Genomic DNA, 17,574 nt, shown 5'->3' with positions numbered 1-17,574 from the left:
GCCGGCCCCGCCTCCACAGAGGCCTCGGGTCTCGCCGGACCTTGAGCGTCCCCTAGGCCGCGCCTGGGAATTCCAGCACCGAACTCGGATTTCCAAGAGTCCCGGGCGCCCATGTCGGGGTGGGGGAGGGATTTTATTTCCTTAACCGGGGAGCGAAGCGGGGACTGGCGAGGTCGGGGGAGGGGAGCAGGCTGGGGGCGGGCAGGGGCGGGCCCGAGTGTTGGGGGGATGGCCAAGGAGGACACCGCCTGGAAAAGAACGCTAGCTTGGTCCTCCGGCGCTCACTGCCCACAGCCGTTTCTCGAATCGTCTGCGCTCCGGGACCGAGCGGTCGTCTCTCTTGCCTCTCACGTAAGACCGGGAGCCGGCAGCTCTGTGCCCCCGGAATGGGTGGTCTAGATCGGGGAGCCCGGCGGGAATTTGCGGGGTCTGCCCACTCGCGCGGCGCGAGGAGCGGCAGAAGGCGGGGAAGAAGGCTGGGCGCCTGGCTCCTTTATTCCGCGCAGGTCCGGGGGGCGGCGGCACGGGCGCGGAAGGACCCTCGCAGGTGACAGCCCTGTGCCCTCCCGGCTTCTGGCAGAGGCGCGAGCGCGCGCTCCTTGGGTGACGCCCCGAAATAAAACTGGGGGCTCCGGGACCTCACCCAGGTTCAGCCCCAGGAAGGACTCGGCCCTGACCCCCGTGTGGTCAGGCAAGAGCGCCCTGGGGGGGGCCCCCACTCCGCCTCGCTTAGGGCCCTTTAATGACAGCCGCCTCGGGGCGGGCCTGACCATTGGAATACAGTCCCTGAAGCCCCAGAGTCCGTCTTGGCTCTTGCTCTTGTCCGGGCAGACCGCGAGTCCCTGGCTTTTCAGGCCCGTCACTCCCTAGGCTTCCCTATGAGACAAAATTGTCTTAACTTTGTCGCAAAACTAGGATGAAGAGGGGGTGACCTCTCACTCCCCTCCCAACCAAAGCCAGGCAGGTAGAGCCATGATGGCAGAGAGAAGCTTAGAAGTTCCTGAACTCTCCCGCTAAAAGAATTCTGGAGCCACAGAACCGACAAAAGGCGGAGTGGATCCAATTTCCAGCCCAGGGTAATTGGGAGGGATTTCAGGAAGGGTCTGCGGGGCTTTGGGGAGGAGCCCATGGAGGCAGCCACCCCAAGGCTCGCAGCCACAGGACAGCCCCTGAGGCCCAGCACAGCAGGTGAACGGCCCCCCGAACCCCGGGCACAAAAATCCCACCCCGCGCGTCATCGCGGCGGGTCTGCCGAGCTCTTAGCCTTTCTCAGCGTGCCGTGTAGGAATGAGAACCAGGGGGCCCGAGCACGTGCATGAAAAGCAGGTCGGCTTAGAGGGGCGGCCTTGGATTCTAGTCTTGCCTCCGCCCTGTTAGCTCTGTGACTTTCTGTGCGCATCTCTTTAAGATGGCAAGTTATAACTCACAGGCCTTCTGTACCCGGGCAGCCATATTCCACGCTTCAGCCATTCTCCTTCCCCCATTCAATGGAATCACCAGCTGGGATTTTTAAAAAATGACCTCTGGGTCTCATTTTTTTTTTTTTCTATTGAGAAAAAGAGGGGCTTGGGACTAGGAGATTCCTAAATCCTTTTCAACTCTGAATTATATGATTACCCTTCTCTAATGATAAGTTCTCCCTGAAAGGAGAGATCTACTCGGCTAGTGACAGAAGATCCGGTAGAGGATTTCAGGAAAAATCAATCAGCTTTTTACTAAATTGGGAAATGAGCAATCCCACAGAGCATCCAGGTTTGAAATTTTGTAAGGAATGAAATTATTGCAGGCTTAAGGGACGAATGCTGCCTTTCCTAATTTTCAGACTTGTTTCCCCATCCTGGGACAGGGAGGCTGCAGTTTTCCCAATCTGGATCACCCATAGGGTCATAGACTACCAGTCCATTTTTTTTAATTTTACAGGAAAGGAAACTTAGAGACAGAGTGATAGGAACTTGCTCCAGGATAGTTGGGCAGTTAGGATTTGAACCCTTTGCTCTCATTCCAAATCCACCCACTTCCCAAGGGACCATGCTGGTTCCGTGTTGGAAATGAGAAGGAACCTTTGAGGAGAGCTCTTCCCCTCCTGTTTCTCCCAAGTATGAGAAATCATTTTCTACTCTACCAACCAGCTTCTTAAACTGATTCATAACCCTGTATGAAGTCTTGTAACTGAATGTGGGGACCGTGAAATTATGACTTATTACCTCAAAATGCCTGGTTTTGTATATCTATTTTATATACCCGGGGCCATGTAAAAATTTCTTAGGCAAAAAAAGGTCCCCTACACCATCTGCTGTATAGAGATAGTGGTATTTATTAGGGAAGGAAGGGGGAGGAGTGGGTATGCTGGTCTTGGAACAGGCAACGCCCATATTTGTTCTAGAAAAATTAATGTAGCTTCACTACAACTTTTCTTTGTGAGATGAAAACAGATGCCCAACTTCAGTGAATCAGCAAAGAGTTGAACTCCAACCAGAAGAAACAACTTGAATGTAGACTTTGGGGGGAGGAAATGCCAAGTCAAGGATGTCTTGGGATACCCAGTGGATAGAAGGGAGGAGGAATAAGCGTTTATGTAGCACCTGCTGTATGCCAGCTACTGTGCTAAGAGCATTACAGTTGTTTGTTCTTCACTTCTGCTATTAGAGATAGATATGAAATTATTCCCAGTTTTCCAATTCCAGCCAAGGAATGGAATAAACCAAAAAGGAGTAAAGTTTCTCTTTAAACTCAAGTTTTCTAGTCTTGAAGCCAGGTGTGCATTGGTAGAAGGATCCTTTCAATTTTATTGGAAGATCTGAGGATGAATTTGTAGGTAGAATAAAATTTTATACCTCGAAGGGACCTGCCTGCAACTCTTTTAGATGGTAAGTTGAGTCATACAGGGTCATACAATTATTAAAGATCTGGATTCAAATCTAGGGCTTCCTACAGGAGCAGATACTCTATTGTACCTCCCTCTGAGAGTTTTTTATCCCTCCTTCCTCTTTCCATCTCCAGGCTGCAAACTCATGAGTCCTTTAACCTTTGATGGGCTGAATAAGTGAACTTCAGTAAGGAGGAAAGAGTGTGACAGTTATCAAATGGAGCTAGCTGCCTTTGTAACTTTAGCAGAATGATTTCTATGATATTTGGGTGGGTGTTTTGGTGGCCTTAAGCTTTTTGATTTCTAAACTTGAATGTAGGTAGAATTTTTGTCTTTTGGTATTGAAGATTATTATGGATTGTTTGTATAACAACAGAAAACTTCCCGTGTGGCCTTGGTCTAAATTAAGGTCTGTATCTTCCCCTCTTTCTGAATAACACAACAGTAGATAATCTTCTCATTTCAGACTGAAGGTGTTCATGAAGTACCCCATAGGGTACTCCAGATCTCTTGTTCTCTTCCCTCAGTTTCTTGGAAGAAGGATCAATTTAATAATATGCTTTTAAAAAGAGATTTTTATTGATACTTTTATTATTATATCACAGTTATTTCTTGAGATGAGGTAAATCTGGCTCCATTTAGTCATCCAGATTAAATTCTTCTGTGTGACAAATAAAAGCAATTAAAAACACATGATAGAATGTTGTGAACACATCTTCTAACTCTTAAGTCTAACACTCTATCCACTGGGCCACCTGATCTGCTTTAGATGTCAAAGGGTTTTAAGATTAAGAGAAGAGGAAGAGATGGCACTCCCATGGAATGATCTCAGTTTTCTTAGTCAAATAAGAGTTGAGGGAAGGAGGTATGGAAGACTCCAAAGAAGAGAATGTTTGGGAATTGCTGCAGAGAGGAGTGGGTGAGGGAGTTAATGAGAGCAGGGAAACAGTACTGCCTTAGGAAGCTAGAAGGATTGAATCCGAGGACCTGGCAAAATTGTTGCTCAAGAGGTAGGTCACGTGGTCGCAGATTTTAATTCATTCATTTATTGCATTTAATATTTTTTCCAATTACTTATAAGGATAGTTTTCTACATTGATTTTTGTGTGATTTTGAGTTCCAAAATAATTCTCCCTTCTCCCACCTCCTTAAGGCAGCAAATTATCTGATATAGGTGTTTTATCTATATATACATATACTATCTTGTTAAATATATTTCCATTTTAGTCATGTTGTGAAAGAAGAAACAGATTAGAAGGGGGAAACCATGCCAAAAAAAACCAAAAAACAAAAAAAAAAACAAGTGAAAATGGCATCCATCTGCACTTGGATTCCATAATTCTTTCTTTGGGTGTGGATGGAATTTTCCATCTCTAGTCTTTTGGAGATTCCTTGGATCATTGTCTTTCTGAGAAGCGCTGAGAGGATCATAATTGATTGTTGCACAATATTGCTGTTACCAGTCACAGATTTTTAGAGATAGAAGGAATCTGAGACAGAATTCAGACCAATCTTTCATTTTGAAGGTCTAGGAACTGGTCTGGGATAACATCAGAAGAAAGTAGCAGAACAAGGAATTGTGGCCGTGGGATCCCAATTTAGTCCTTCTTGGATGGCAGCCTTCTCCAGCTGAGTGGTCCTGGACTAGAGTAGATTCCCCTAGTTCTGCCTCCATCATGTTCTCTGAACACAGGTAGACCAGGAAGGCAGCTCCGATGTGCCGAGGGTCAGCCAAAGCCATGGCCAGATCTCTGTATTCTTTCCTCGGTTTTTACCCCAAGTTGGCTGAGGGCTACTTTTATTTAGACTATATGTTTGGGGCTGTGGTTAGCCCTCTGCTTAAGATCCCACTGCCCTGGAAACTCCAAGACAGCTTGATTTCATTCACTTCCACAGCATGTATTAATGGGTTAGGTATTGCAAAAAGAAGCTTACTTTCTTTAGGGCTACATAGCAAAAAAACCCAGAGAAGTAAAGACAAAATATGAAAAATAAAGAGAAAGTAAGTGTGTGTGTGTGTGTGTGTGTGTGTGTATAAATGCAATTAAGTGAGTTTAACCTTGAAGGAAGATAAAAATTCTAGATAATAATCCCAGTTAAAAATGGAATATGTTGAGCTCATACCATATAATGGTGGTTGGTTGACCTTGGACACCATATAACGCAATCCCCATCCCTGAGACCTAGGGAGTTTCTGGAACATACCTCAAATCACCCAGGTCATTGCAGGAGTACGCTGGAGGAAATTTGAACCTGGGTCTTTTGACTCTAGATTTAATGCCTTCTTCCACAAATAGAATTTTATCTTTAGAGAATTAGACTAGTAGAGGTCAGTTTGATCAGAATGAGAAAGCCTGCAATTAGCCTGCAAAGGTAGTCTGGGATTCTTTTAGGAAGGACTATGTTAAACAGAGGACTTTACATTCTGTCCTGGATGTGATAGATGATAGAGAGCAGGGGAATCACTCAAATTATTCCTGTGTTTCACTTGCATTTATTTCTCCCATTTCGCTTGCTATTATTCCTTCCTACCTGAATTCTTTCCCTGTTCTGAATTTCACTTAGCTTATTTGCAAGATGAGGTGAGATTTTTCACATGATCCCTGTCTGTTCCTCAAACTTTAAGCTGATTTAATAATGACAGTTCACTTTTATAACCTATCAAAGTGCTTTAAAAAGTACTAGGTGATCAGTAATTTAATCAGATACACAATATTTGTGTTTTATCCCCACTTTACTAGTGAGGGAACTTAGAAATGGAGCAGGGATTTATGCCCACTGTCACATGGCAAATGAGTGAAAGGGCTTGGCAGTGTGGTGTAAGGGGGGAGTTGAGATGTGAAAAATCTGAATTTGAATTCTGTTTTGGCTTCCTTTTCCTCCGAGTAACCTATAAAATGATGCAGTTAAACTAGGCTAGTCTCCCGGTTCTAGTCTTTTGCCATTGCCCTGCCACTAAATTGTGCCAGAGAAAAGCTTTTATTTTTAGAGAAGGCCATTCTGCCTAGAGCCTCCATCTCAGCTACTTGGTCTCCAAGTAACCTAATTCTTCTGTGTTAAGAAGCAGACCCTTGTAGGCTAATTAAGTCTTGGGCTGGAGAAAGAGGAATGAAATTTGCAGCAATAAAGAAACAACCCCTCTGTGTTTTGCCTTGATTAACCTGTGCCTACCAAGAAAGGCCTGGAGGCCATTGGGAGATGAAGTAGATGGAGAGTTTTAGGAAAGATGTGATAGCTGTCTTTTTGATGCTCTTTTAACAATATTGCTATTGTGTTCTGATGTTTTTTTAAGAAATATATATTGCTGTTATACTCCAATGATTCCACAGAGGCCTCCCTAATGTAACAAAAGAATATGGTACAGCAAAACAAACCGGGCACATTGGCCACAGCCAGCAACACGTGGCTCTTTCAAGCCTGAAAGTAGACATTTCTTAGTCAGTGCTCTGGTTGATTGTCACCTGGACTGAGGATTAATTGTTCCTTTCACATTGTGGCTTTTTCATCGGAGCTTTGATCTGTTGAGATTAGTTGGGAATTTGAGTGGAGTTCTAGGGAAGCTGTAGACAAATGAAGGCCAGCAGACAATACAGAACCCATGACTAAATACTTAATCTAAACAGGCTACCATCAATATCTCATAAAAGAATAAGAAAAAATTCAGATTTCTGATCAGGTACAGATGGAAGCTAAAAGTTTTATGTGGAGGTACCATACTTCTAAACTCCCAAAATGTGTAAGGGATAACCATTTGATCCCTAGGGACAGACTGAGAAGCAAGGGGCTTATGTGGAGGTACCACACCCCCAAACCCCACCATGTATAAAGAATGACTCTATTTGACCCTTCAGGACAGACTTAGAAGCAAGGGCAGAGAAGCTCCAGAGAAATATTTAGTCTTGATCTCAGGAGAAAGAAAACCAAGCACAAAAACATCCTTAATAATTAAGAGATCCCTGAGCTAGATGGTGCAGAAGATGGAGGAGATGGAAGGATTTTTGTAGGGCATGGGTTGGGTAAGATGGCCACTGATTTGTCAGGTCCCTTCAAGATTTTAAGTTGTTGAGTTGTTTTTCTGTTTTGTTTTGTTTTGTTTTTTGCCACTCAAGACAGAGCTAGGGAATGGGGTGGCAGAGGGACCCCTCCATGATCTCAGCAAATCCCTGTTTCCTCTACATCTCAGTATCTTGGGGTAGCCAGGAAAAAAAGGGTTAGACAAAAGTCCTTCCAGTAGCCTTTTCTAGAAGTCATTAAAACACAAAATGGAGAGGTATACCTCCTCAGATAATACTTTGCCTGAGAAAGATCCCAGGGTGTTAATGGACTGCCAAGTCTACATGAATCAGCAGTGGGATCTGGATGCTTTTTTGCTAATGAAGGTTTGGCTGCATTGAGAGGCAGTTTCCAAGAATAGAGAGGCGATAATCCTGCTGCCCTCTGTTCCGGTCAGATCACATTTGGAATATTATATTCAGTTCTGGGAACACCAACAAGGATTTTATAAGGCATCCCGAGAAAGATAAGTAGAAGGTTAAAAGGCATCGGGTTGGGTTGAAGTAGAGAGGATGCTGAGCTTGGAGAAGAGACTTGCTAGCCATCTTCAGTGTTTGATTGATTGCTGTTGGGTCCCAGAGGGCAGATCTGGGAACAATTAGGAAGAGTTACAAATAAATCAATTTAGTCTCCCTGTCTGGAAAAGTTTTCTTAACAATTCAGGCAGTCCCCAAGTAGTGCCTTAGTGCCTCTGGGAGTGATGGATCTCTTTTTACTGAGATCCTCACACCAAGGTTGGGTAACCTTTTTTTTTTTTCCCCAGATGTAACCAGCAGCTATTACTGTGGGCTAGAGTTGAAGGCAAATTTTTTAGATTTTTTTTTTTAGGAAGGATTTTTGTAGGGCATGGGTTGGGTAAGATGACTACTGAACTCCCTGGAAGCTTTAAAACTCAGTGATTTTTTTTTTTCCTCCTTTCAAGGATCCTTAACAAGAACATGAGAGGAAAAGAAATTTATTCAGCATGTCCCATCCCAACATAAAGAGTGAAAAGGCAAGATTCTAGCCAAGAATTTAGCTCTAATGTCTTTCCTTTATTTATTTACAGCCATTCTTGGGGACCCAAACCTGGAAGGATCTGATTAAGAGGGGAGGAAAGAGGGCTGGAAACTGAAGAGTTTTCAGAAAGCTAGATAGAGAAGGTGGCTGATTCTTGCCACATTTATTAGGTCATTGACAGGCTTAACAATAAAAAAAAGATGAGAATATGGGCAATTTAGATTTTTTCTTGATTTAAAGGTGTTTCCTAGATTTTCCCTGGCCAGTGACAATGACTCAGATTTATTATGTTTCTCCCCTTTAGGAAATCTTTATTTTTCTTATTAGGGAAACCAGAACAGAGGAGGAAGGGCAGATCAGATCACTATCTAACTTTCTTTGTCCAAGCGTTGCTAATTTAAGGGCTGTTCTGGGCTTTGGTTAACTTAACTTTGCTCCTGCCAACTTATTTCCAAAGAATCAGTCTGTGGACCCAGTCAGACTATAGAACAATGAAGGGCTGAACTTCAAATGAACAGAAAGATTAGATACCGAGTTCCCGATCAGAACAAGGGAAATGCCATTCTGAGTCAGACCAAGGGCCACCCATTCTATGGCTCTGCCTCTGCTAGGGAATACTTCCTGACAGGGAAACAGATTCAATGTGGAAATTAGTTGTTGAGAGAAGTCATAGTTTCCCAGAAATTAGAAGTCATTAAAACACAAGATGGAGAGGTATACCTCCTCAGATAGCACTTTACCTGAAAAAGATCCCAGTGGACTACCTTGTTCCCTTGTTGTTCCCTTATTGTTCCCAGACTGGCGCTGCCCTTCAGCAGTTCTGCAAATACCTGAAGATGGCTAGTAAGCCATCCCTGAGCCTTTTCTTGGTCAAGGTCAGCGTCCCCCTCTCCTTCAACCACCCAGCCCCTTTCAACATCCTGCCTTCTCAAGATGCCTTATTAAATCCTGGTTGGTGTTCCCAAAGCTGAGCGCAATATTCCCACTGTGATCTGAGGGGAACAGAGGAGAGCAGATTTGTCCCCACCCTACTGTGTCACTCACTCTTTCCAGGATTCACCAGACCCCAATAGTCTTCCATGGCCACCCCGCAACCTTCCCTTTGTGGAAACTCTTTAAGCAGCTGGTCTTTTGCATTTGTATTTTCATTTCTTGGTGCAGAATACACACTTAAGTTAGTAAAACTTATTTTTAGCACACTGGCAGATCCTTAGCCTAGTTTCTGGTCCCATCAGAGCCGAGGGGAATAGCCCTGAGGAACTGGGAAGAATTTTTCTTGCGCTAAGGTTCATGCTCCCTGCCTGGGTGCTTGCTGCCGTGACTATTGATTATGTCAGTTAGTTGGCCAGACTTAATTATCTTTTCAGAAAAAATATTACTAAGTAAGGGCAGGAATAGTAATAGGATAAGTGGTACAAAACTTCCCTTGCCTTAAAGTCTGTGACCAGGTTTCTTATGAGTATATACTGAGTCTAGGAAAAATAGGTTTAAGCTTAGCTAGCAAACAGCAAAAACCTTGGTTCTTAGAAGTCCTTCTGCTTGTGTCTTAATGCCATCAGATGTGGAACTCTTTGCAAAGCCTTGAGTCTGTGCAATTTTGTCCTTGTCTCCATGCTATTCAGAGATTTTACTAGGGTATCTGTGGACAGATGGGAAGTTCAAACTTTAAGCATCTAGAAAGAAAGAAATCCCCTAAGACCTTTCTCTGACAAAATCAGGAGAGGAGGCGGCTGATGTCTAAGGAGAAGGACTATTCTCCCTTAGGAGTGCTTTCTATCCAGGAGTTTCACTGCAATGGCGTTCCTTTATGGGAATTCCCCTGTTCCAACAAACTGGCTAGTTTCATGGAGCCCCAGAGGGCATAAACGAGGTCCTCAGCCAATCCAGATGGAACCTAGGGAAGCATCTAGACTGTGTTCTCACATAATGAACAATCAACTTGTGTTCTCACTGAGCCAAGTGGAGGTGGGGTGATTTCAACCCTACCCCTACGATTAATTAATGAATTCATTCATCCTTTTATTCCTCAGGCTTCTGGAAGCAGACACCTAGACCTGGTTAAGTAGTCTTTGTCCACTAAGTTAGACTTGGTTTCTTTTTCTGATCCTACTGCTAATTAGCTGTTACTTTGGCACAATCATTTAGCCAGAAGTTTAGCTTCCTTTTCTGTAAGATAGGAAGTTTGAACTAAATGAAGCCTTAAGTCTCCTCGTGGATTTGTTCTGTCTCTTCCAATCTGGTTTCTTATTTCCAAGTCAAAGGAAAACTGATGGGAGAGAAAGAATGAAGTGTGTACCATCAAAGGGCCTGGCTTTCACTTCCTTTGCCTGACATTTTCAGCTGTAGGAACGGCGCCGATTTATTAGACTGAGCTGGTTTCCCTTTAAGGGGACTGACTGGGAGCTGTCTTTGTGCTTGGTTGGCTCAGGAGACTAGGACCTGAATTACTGAGTTGACTTCCTAGTTCCAGGCATGAAAGGGCCAGCCTACTGGAGGTTTTAGTGCAATTCCTGTTTTCCTGCTGGGACAGCTTGCTAGTTGACTGCTTCCATTTGTTACAGTGAACTCAGAAGAAAAAAGGGAGTAATATTTGATTTGGGTCTAATAAAAAATGTATCCCTTTTAATATTGTCACAAGTAAAGTTGGTTTGTAAGGCATGTTATGGTGCAAAAATCCCTAATTACACTGCAGCCCTGAGCTGAATTACTGAAGTTAGATCTGAGTGAGGTTTGATCCAAAATACTTACTAGGTATGTGATGCTGGCTAAGTCAGTGTTACTTTTTTGTGCCTAAGTTTCTTCATCTGCAAAATCACTTTAATGATATCTATAATACCTCAGAGTTGTTGTAAAGCAGGAGTAAGATTGCAGGGGAAAACACTCCAGCAAAATGTCAGATGGGATGATTATTTTTCTCATGCTGCTAGGGGCAGGCTGGTGCATGGAAGGAACACTAGCTCTGGTCTCTCTGAATACTGCATTCAAATCCCATATCTGCTATTTATCTGTGGGATCTTAGAAAAAATCACTTGATTTCTGGACCTCAGTTTCCTTGTCTATAAAATGAGAGGTTTGGACTCCATGGATTCTGAGGACCCTTCTCTCTCTTGATTTCTATCTATGTGGAGTAGGTAGGTAGAATCTATAATCTAGAAGAAGGGCCAGAAGAAACAAAAAGTGTTTAGAAAAGGGCAGTTTCTTATCTCCTTTCTAAACTAAAAGCTGTCCTGGATGCCAAATGGATATTTTAACCCCTGAGGAGTTATTCTGCGATTTGTGTTTTTCCCTTTTCAGGTCCTAAAAGAGTTCAACATGATGGGGAACGTCAATACAAGCATCCTCCTGTTTGGTCTCCTGGTCCTGGCGATGTTCTGGAGCCAAGGTGGGTCAGCTCTGTGAATGAGCCAAGAGCCCACGGGCACCTTCCTCGCTTATAGCACTAGGCGACAGGACGGCCCTAACCTCGGGTCCTCTTCCTCCCTGGATCACAGTCCCCTCCTCTGCTGTGGTCCCATCCTGACTTATAGTCTCTTCCTCTGTTACGGACTTGTCTCTGTTAATGATCCTTTCCTCTAGTAGCCCATCTGCAGGCACAGAGCAGCGAAGCTGGAGTGTCCAGGCTAAGGGAGGAAAGGGAGGGGAGAAAAGAGCAATGAAGAGTCTCTGGAGAGCCTGAGCTCGAAGTCGGCTCTTAGCACTTTGGGATTTCAGCTGTCTCTTGTGGACAGTGTGCAGGTGGGACCAGAGCGGGTCCAAAGGCCCTGCCCATTTGAGAATCTCTAATTTATACAGGGCTCCTTAAACTTTTCCCACTCACCACCCCATTTCACCCAAGAAATTTTGACATCACCCCAATTATACAGGCAAATAAAATAGAAAGTATATGAATCAAACATTTACTGATAATAAATCATAATTCCCTAATCCCCACATTCAGCTGCTCATATGGAGTCATGACCCACAGTTAACGAAGCTTTGGTCTAGAGGACATCCTTTAAATATAGGTGTGTATGTACACATACAGAGCACTTAGCTGTGTATAGAGTTCATATATGTATTGTATGCATAGGTCTGCAACAACGCATGCATACAATACATTCAAATGGACACACGGGTGTATATGCAGACATACAGACATAGAAATGCACAATATTAATACTGCACACAGCAGTGCGTTGTGCTCAAGTATGTACCATGCACATATCATGACGTGGTTATACATTACACAACACGTGTACATTTGTAAACATACATGCATGTGCACACACATATTTATAAATGCGTAGCACAGTATGTGTGTGCAGTATGCACACATACATATGATGTTGATATGTGGACACAATATCCATAGGTTTATGGGTACCTAGAACATATTTATGCATACAACACATATGTAGTTGTATCTGCAATATATACATGGTATATTTACATGCACACACAACACGTGTATATACATGTACCTATGTAGCTGTACCCACACATATATGTGCACAACAATGCACGTGTTTTTGTACATATGTGACAAGTATTTGTGTGTGTGTATAGGTATCGGGAGAGCAGGATTTGGAATCACAAAAACACGAGTTAAATAGTTGGAGTAGGAATAGAGAAAAAACTACTCCAGAAAGAACTGAGGTGGGATACAAAATGAGCAATGAACTTGAGCTTCACACACAGGATCTGAGTTTAAATTTTAACTCAGTTAATTAGGATTTGCTTGAATTTGGTTAAATCACTAAATCCCTCTGACCTCAGTTTCCATTCTTAAGTAAATTGAGGGGGCCGAATTCCATGAAAGCCAGTTCACAATCTACATGGTTTAGTCATTTAGGTTGTTTTGAAGTTTTGCAGATGGGGATGTGAGAATGGTCAGGCAGATAGATATGTTTATATAAAATGCAGCAAAAACGGATGTCTTGAATTCAGAGGACCTTTTTTTCTTAAGCGGGAAGATCTCATAGAATCCTAGATTTAGAAATCATTTAGTTTAACGAGGTTGAGATAATTAGAACAAAGGTGCTCTCATATTGGCCGTCTTAAATCTCTAAAGCAAGGATAGGATTTGTGTTATTCTCTTACTATCCCAGAACAAGAAGATCTAATTTCAAATCCTGCCTCAAAGATTTACTACCTGTATGATCCTGGACAAGTTAATTATCTTTGCCTCAGTTTCCCTATCTGTGAAATAAAAAAAATTTAGATTTTAAGAGCCATTTATAGCTCTAAATCTATCATTGTATGGTCCTAAATTTTTGCCAATCTACTGGGTCCTTGATGTTAGTTTTTCTTGTTTGTTACAGGTGGTGCTCTGAAATGCTACCAGTGTGACGTTGCTACAACAGGATTCTGTACCGAGAAAGTCACTTGTAAACCTGAGGAAGACACGTGCCTTTGGTTTATATCGTGTAAGCTTTCCTTTCTCTTGCTTTAAATGTCTCTTTCATAGTCACAAATGTAGACTAGGCTAACCTTGTTGGGATCAGTGTTTTCCAAGGCAGCTCACTTAGGAGGATCAGGCCAGGACTTCAAATACTTCTGGTCCTGCTCCAATTACTGACCGTTTCTTGGAACCAGAGGATCAGTTTAATAATGTGCACTGATTACTATAAGGCGCTGGGGTCACTGCTAATCACTGTTCCTATTACTCTTCCAGCTGGGAGAGCCACTTGGGAAATCAAATAGCAGCAGCAGTAATAGTGGTGGTGATGATACTGCTAGTAGTACTAGTAGAGTGGTAGTGGTTATACTAGTAGCAGAAGTAGTAGTAGAGCTGCTGCTGGTTATAGTGGTGGTAGTAGAATTAATAGCAGCAGCATCAGTAGTTCTGGTGGGAATGGTAGTACTAGTACTAGTAGGGTGGTAGTGATTGTACTAGTAGCCATAGTAATAGCAGTGCTGCTGCTGGTTATCATGGTAGTAGTAGTAGTGGTAATTAATTAATTAATGATGGCTTTGTAAATGCTCCCATTAAAGTTCAAATCCCATCTTTAGTTTAAATCTTAAGGCTGAATAAATCTGGAAAGGGACTTTAAGGAGCTAGTTCCCTCAGAATGCTCAAATTTCAGTTAAATGTCTCTTGTCAGGGAGAGATATCTTTGAGAAGGAATAATTAATTAACTTTTATTAATTTCTTCTTTGATTTTCAGGATTTTTATGGTTACTGTGCCCAATTCATTGATATGCTATTTCTTTTATTTTATTGTTGTAAACATTTAGAGGTAAAAAAAAATTCTTCCCTAAATACTGTGGGGCTGCATCCCACAAAGTTGTCTCAATATTATCAGTGTCTTTAATGAAATGATTGTTTTTATAATATGTTCTTTGACTCATTCTTTAGCACTGGATAACTTAGTTTTCAATTAACCTTTAACTTATGCTTCTATGGACATTTTTTGAATGTAATTTTGATTTCAATGTGGTCTGAAAATAAGGCCTTTAATATTTCTCTTTTTCTGCATTTGTCTGTGAGGTTTTTATGCTCTAGGACATGGTCAGTTTTTAGAAAGGTGCCGTGTACATTCGAGAAAAGGATATATTTTTTTCTATTTCCATTTACTTTCTCCGGAAGTCTATCATATCTAACTTTTCTAAAATTCTATACATCTCATTTAACTTTTTATTTATTTTATGATTAGATTTATCTACTTAGGAGAGAGGAAAGCAGAGGTCCCCCAATAGTATAGTTTTATTGTCTATTTCTTCCTGTAACTCATTTGGTGAGACCAATTTGAATAAAGCTGAGGGCATGTGAAGGAGAGTAATAGGACTTCCTGTTTGTCAAGAATAAGGACCCTTTTTTTTTTTTTTTTTTTTTTTTTTTACTCCACCTTTCTTTTGTCAAATGAAATGACAGGAAAGGAAGGAACAGGTATTTATTATGCAACTACCGTATGCCAGGTACTATGCTAAACTTTTAAAAAATATTTCATTTGATCCCCATAACAACTTTGGGAAGTAGATACTATTACAATCTCCATTTTACAGTTGAGGAAATTGAAACAGACAGGTTAAGTAATTTGCCCAGGTCACAGTGTCAGCTAGTGTCTGAGATTCTATTTAAATTCAGGGCTTCCTAACTCCAGGCTCTTGTCTTTGGGAGTCAAATTGGCCGATTCTGTAGAATCTTACTAATTGTCCATTTCGTAGAAGGAGCATATCTCAGGAATGATTGTGAAAATCCAGAGAGTGGAGGTACTCTCAAAAAACTAGCAAGTGAATAGTGGTTGTTTCCCAAATACGGAGAAGATCCAGAAATCCACATAAAGGAATCTAGTCCGATATGTACTTTCTCATTTCAAAGGCAAGAATTTCTGCTCTTTAAATCCCAAAGCCCTCTGTGCTGGTCAGAACACATCATCGATCAATAAATATTTATTAAGTACCTACTGTATTCTGTGCACTGTGCTAAACACTGGGAGATACAAAAGGATGCAAAACACAGACTCTGCCCTCAAGGATCTGCCAGTCCAATTTTGGGATATTGTGTTTATTTCTGGGGATCTCATTTCAGGGAGCCTCAACTATGATGATAAAGGGCTTTTATTCATGTCACATGATGGCTATTGAAGGAACTAGATGTCGCTCATCTTAGAGAAGAGGAGAATTCATGGGGACGGGATCTCAGTCTTTGAGGAAGAGGGATTAACTTTGCTCTACTTCCAGAGAACAGAACAAGGACAGAATAGTTTTCAAGCATTCCTTCCTTGGCCACAGAGAAAGGACACATTAACCTGGCTTAAAAATATGCCCTGCTCAGGGCACAACTTATTAAAACCCTTGTTTCATTGTGACTGGGATGGGTTCTGAACGAGAACTCTTCTTTATCTGCGGTCTTTTTGTATAGTATTGGGAATGGGGATTTGGCAACTGAAGTCATCCTATTCTCACCATGAAATGAGGAATGGAAGTGGGCTGGGAGCTGGAGAGGCCAGGAGGATGGATTGGTATTCACAGCAAGATGGGAGTAAGCTAGTCTTGGAGTGGAGTCTTGCCTCTGGCACATTCGAGCTATGGGCAAATTATTTGATATTCTAGTGCCCCAAACCCTTCTCTAAAGCTGCTAATCAGATTTGGAGGAGGAAATTTCCATTCTGGGAGCACCTGACCCTATTCCCCATTCAAAAGCTGATGAAATCACAGATCAGGATTAAAAACAACCTCATACCTTTGTATAGTGAAAAGTACACTGGATTTGGAGTCGGAGTTTAATCTTGACTTTGCTTCTTATTACCTGTATGACCTTTGGCAAGATACTAACTGCTTGGAATGCTTTGTTTTCTAATTAGTGAAATGAGACTTATTGGGCTAGAGATATCTAAGAGATCCTTTCTAGCTCTAAATCAAGATTTTAAAAAGGTGTATATATGTGCATATATAAAATAGATAAATGTATATCATATAATCCATAATTTATAACAAAAATTATAAATAAATATGAATTTATATAAATTTATCCATACTTTGCTTTGCCCTTTCTGTGAGCTCTGGAAACAATAGCTTTAATATTTAATTGTTTGTTTTTGTAACTCTTGTTTTCTGTGTGTGTTTTTTTAAAGATGGAAAAAATTTCCAAAGATGTTGGAAATATAATGAATGCCACATAGATGATATTGGAAAAGCCGGTTCTGAAGTTTCCAAATATCACTGCTGCCAACATGACTTTTGCAATTCTGCAGGGATGAGGATCACACTCAGCAAAGCATCCATGATTTCTGGGCTACTGATGGTGCTGGTTATGAGCTTCCTATTTTAATTGAGTGGAAAGCTAAAAGTCCTGAGGAACAAGATGTGTGAGGGGGGGAGTGGGAGTGGGGGGTAACAATGTTGGAATGGGGGGGAGTGGGAGTGGGGGGTAACAATGTTGGAATGGGGGGAGTGATTTTCTATTTCCATCCCCATGAGATCTCAAATATTATGTCTCTTACTAAATGCATTTTGTATAGGAGAAAGATGTTTAGTTACAGCCTTTCATTTGAGAAGCAGGTATCCAAAAATTGTACCTGGAGAAGTGTATGAAATCTCTGTGGGTACCATTCTCATCCTCAGACAAGTCTCCTGTCTCAGGAGACATCTTAAATTCTGAAGTGTTGGAAAAAACGCTATAGCTGCTGGTAACTTGTTATTTCTGGAGGCTTCCTCAGGCTGTCTGGGCTCCCCTAACCCTCCACCCCAAAGTTGTGTCCATATGTTGGGTGACAGGATTAACCATGAGAATTCCCACATAGCATTTCTTCCCACTTGCCCAGATATCAACATCAATGATCTTGACTGAGTTGCTGCCCCTTCTCATTCTTTGGCTTTCAAAAATTTTAAAAAACAATCATGCTTCCATCACTGTATGAACTATCCAGATCCATCCTTTTGGCTCTTGAGTCAATTTTCAAGCATTCCTTCCTCGGCCACAGGGAAAGGATACATTAACCTGGCTTAAAGATATACCCTGCTCAGGGAACAAGTGTCATTAAAACCCTTGTTTCATTGTGACTGGAATGGGTTCTGAACTGAGAAATGTTGAAAGGGAACTAGAAATTACCCTTCTCAAAGATATCTCTCCCTGAGAGAGACATTTAACTGAAACTTGAGCATCTTGAGGGAACTAGATCCTTAAGGTCCCTTTCCATATTCAGCCTTAAGATTTAAACACTGGACTTTTGTGG

The 17,574-nt window shown here is 42.0% G+C and overlaps 1 protein-coding gene across 1 annotated transcript; it reads left to right on the top strand.

Annotated features, from left to right (window-relative positions):
• Nucleotides 1–213: 213 nt before the first annotated feature.
• CD59 (CD59 molecule (CD59 blood group)) lies at nucleotides 214–16,741 on the top strand. Its single transcript, XM_051967066.1, has 4 exons — nucleotides 214–351; nucleotides 11,213–11,300; nucleotides 13,219–13,323; nucleotides 16,474–16,741. The coding sequence occupies exons 1-4, from the start codon at nucleotides 229–231 to the stop codon at nucleotides 16,668–16,670; spliced, it is 513 nt and encodes a 170-aa protein (XP_051823026.1). The 5' UTR covers nucleotides 214–228; the 3' UTR covers nucleotides 16,671–16,741.
• The last annotated feature ends 833 nt before the right edge of the window (nucleotides 16,742–17,574 follow it).

Source organism: Antechinus flavipes, chromosome 6, assembly GCF_016432865.1.
Source record: "Antechinus flavipes isolate AdamAnt ecotype Samford, QLD, Australia chromosome 6, AdamAnt_v2, whole genome shotgun sequence".
Classification (NCBI taxonomy): Eukaryota; Metazoa; Chordata; class Mammalia; order Dasyuromorphia; family Dasyuridae; genus Antechinus; species Antechinus flavipes.
Note: the sequence above shows the minus strand (reverse complement) of the source record. Positions and strands in the feature narration are given on the sequence as shown.

Coding starts and splice junctions, on each gene's coding strand:
- CD59 (XM_051967066.1), top strand. CDS start 229: ATGGCCAAGGAGGACACCGCCTGGAAAAGAACGCTAGCTTGGTCCTCC. Junction 352..11,212: donor TCGTCTCTCTTGCCTCTCAC/GTAAGACCGGGA, acceptor TTCCCTTTTCAG/GTCCTAAAAGAGTTCAACAT. Junction 13,324..16,473: donor GTGCCTTTGGTTTATATCGT/GTAAGCTTTCCT, acceptor GTTTTTTTAAAG/ATGGAAAAAATTTCCAAAGA.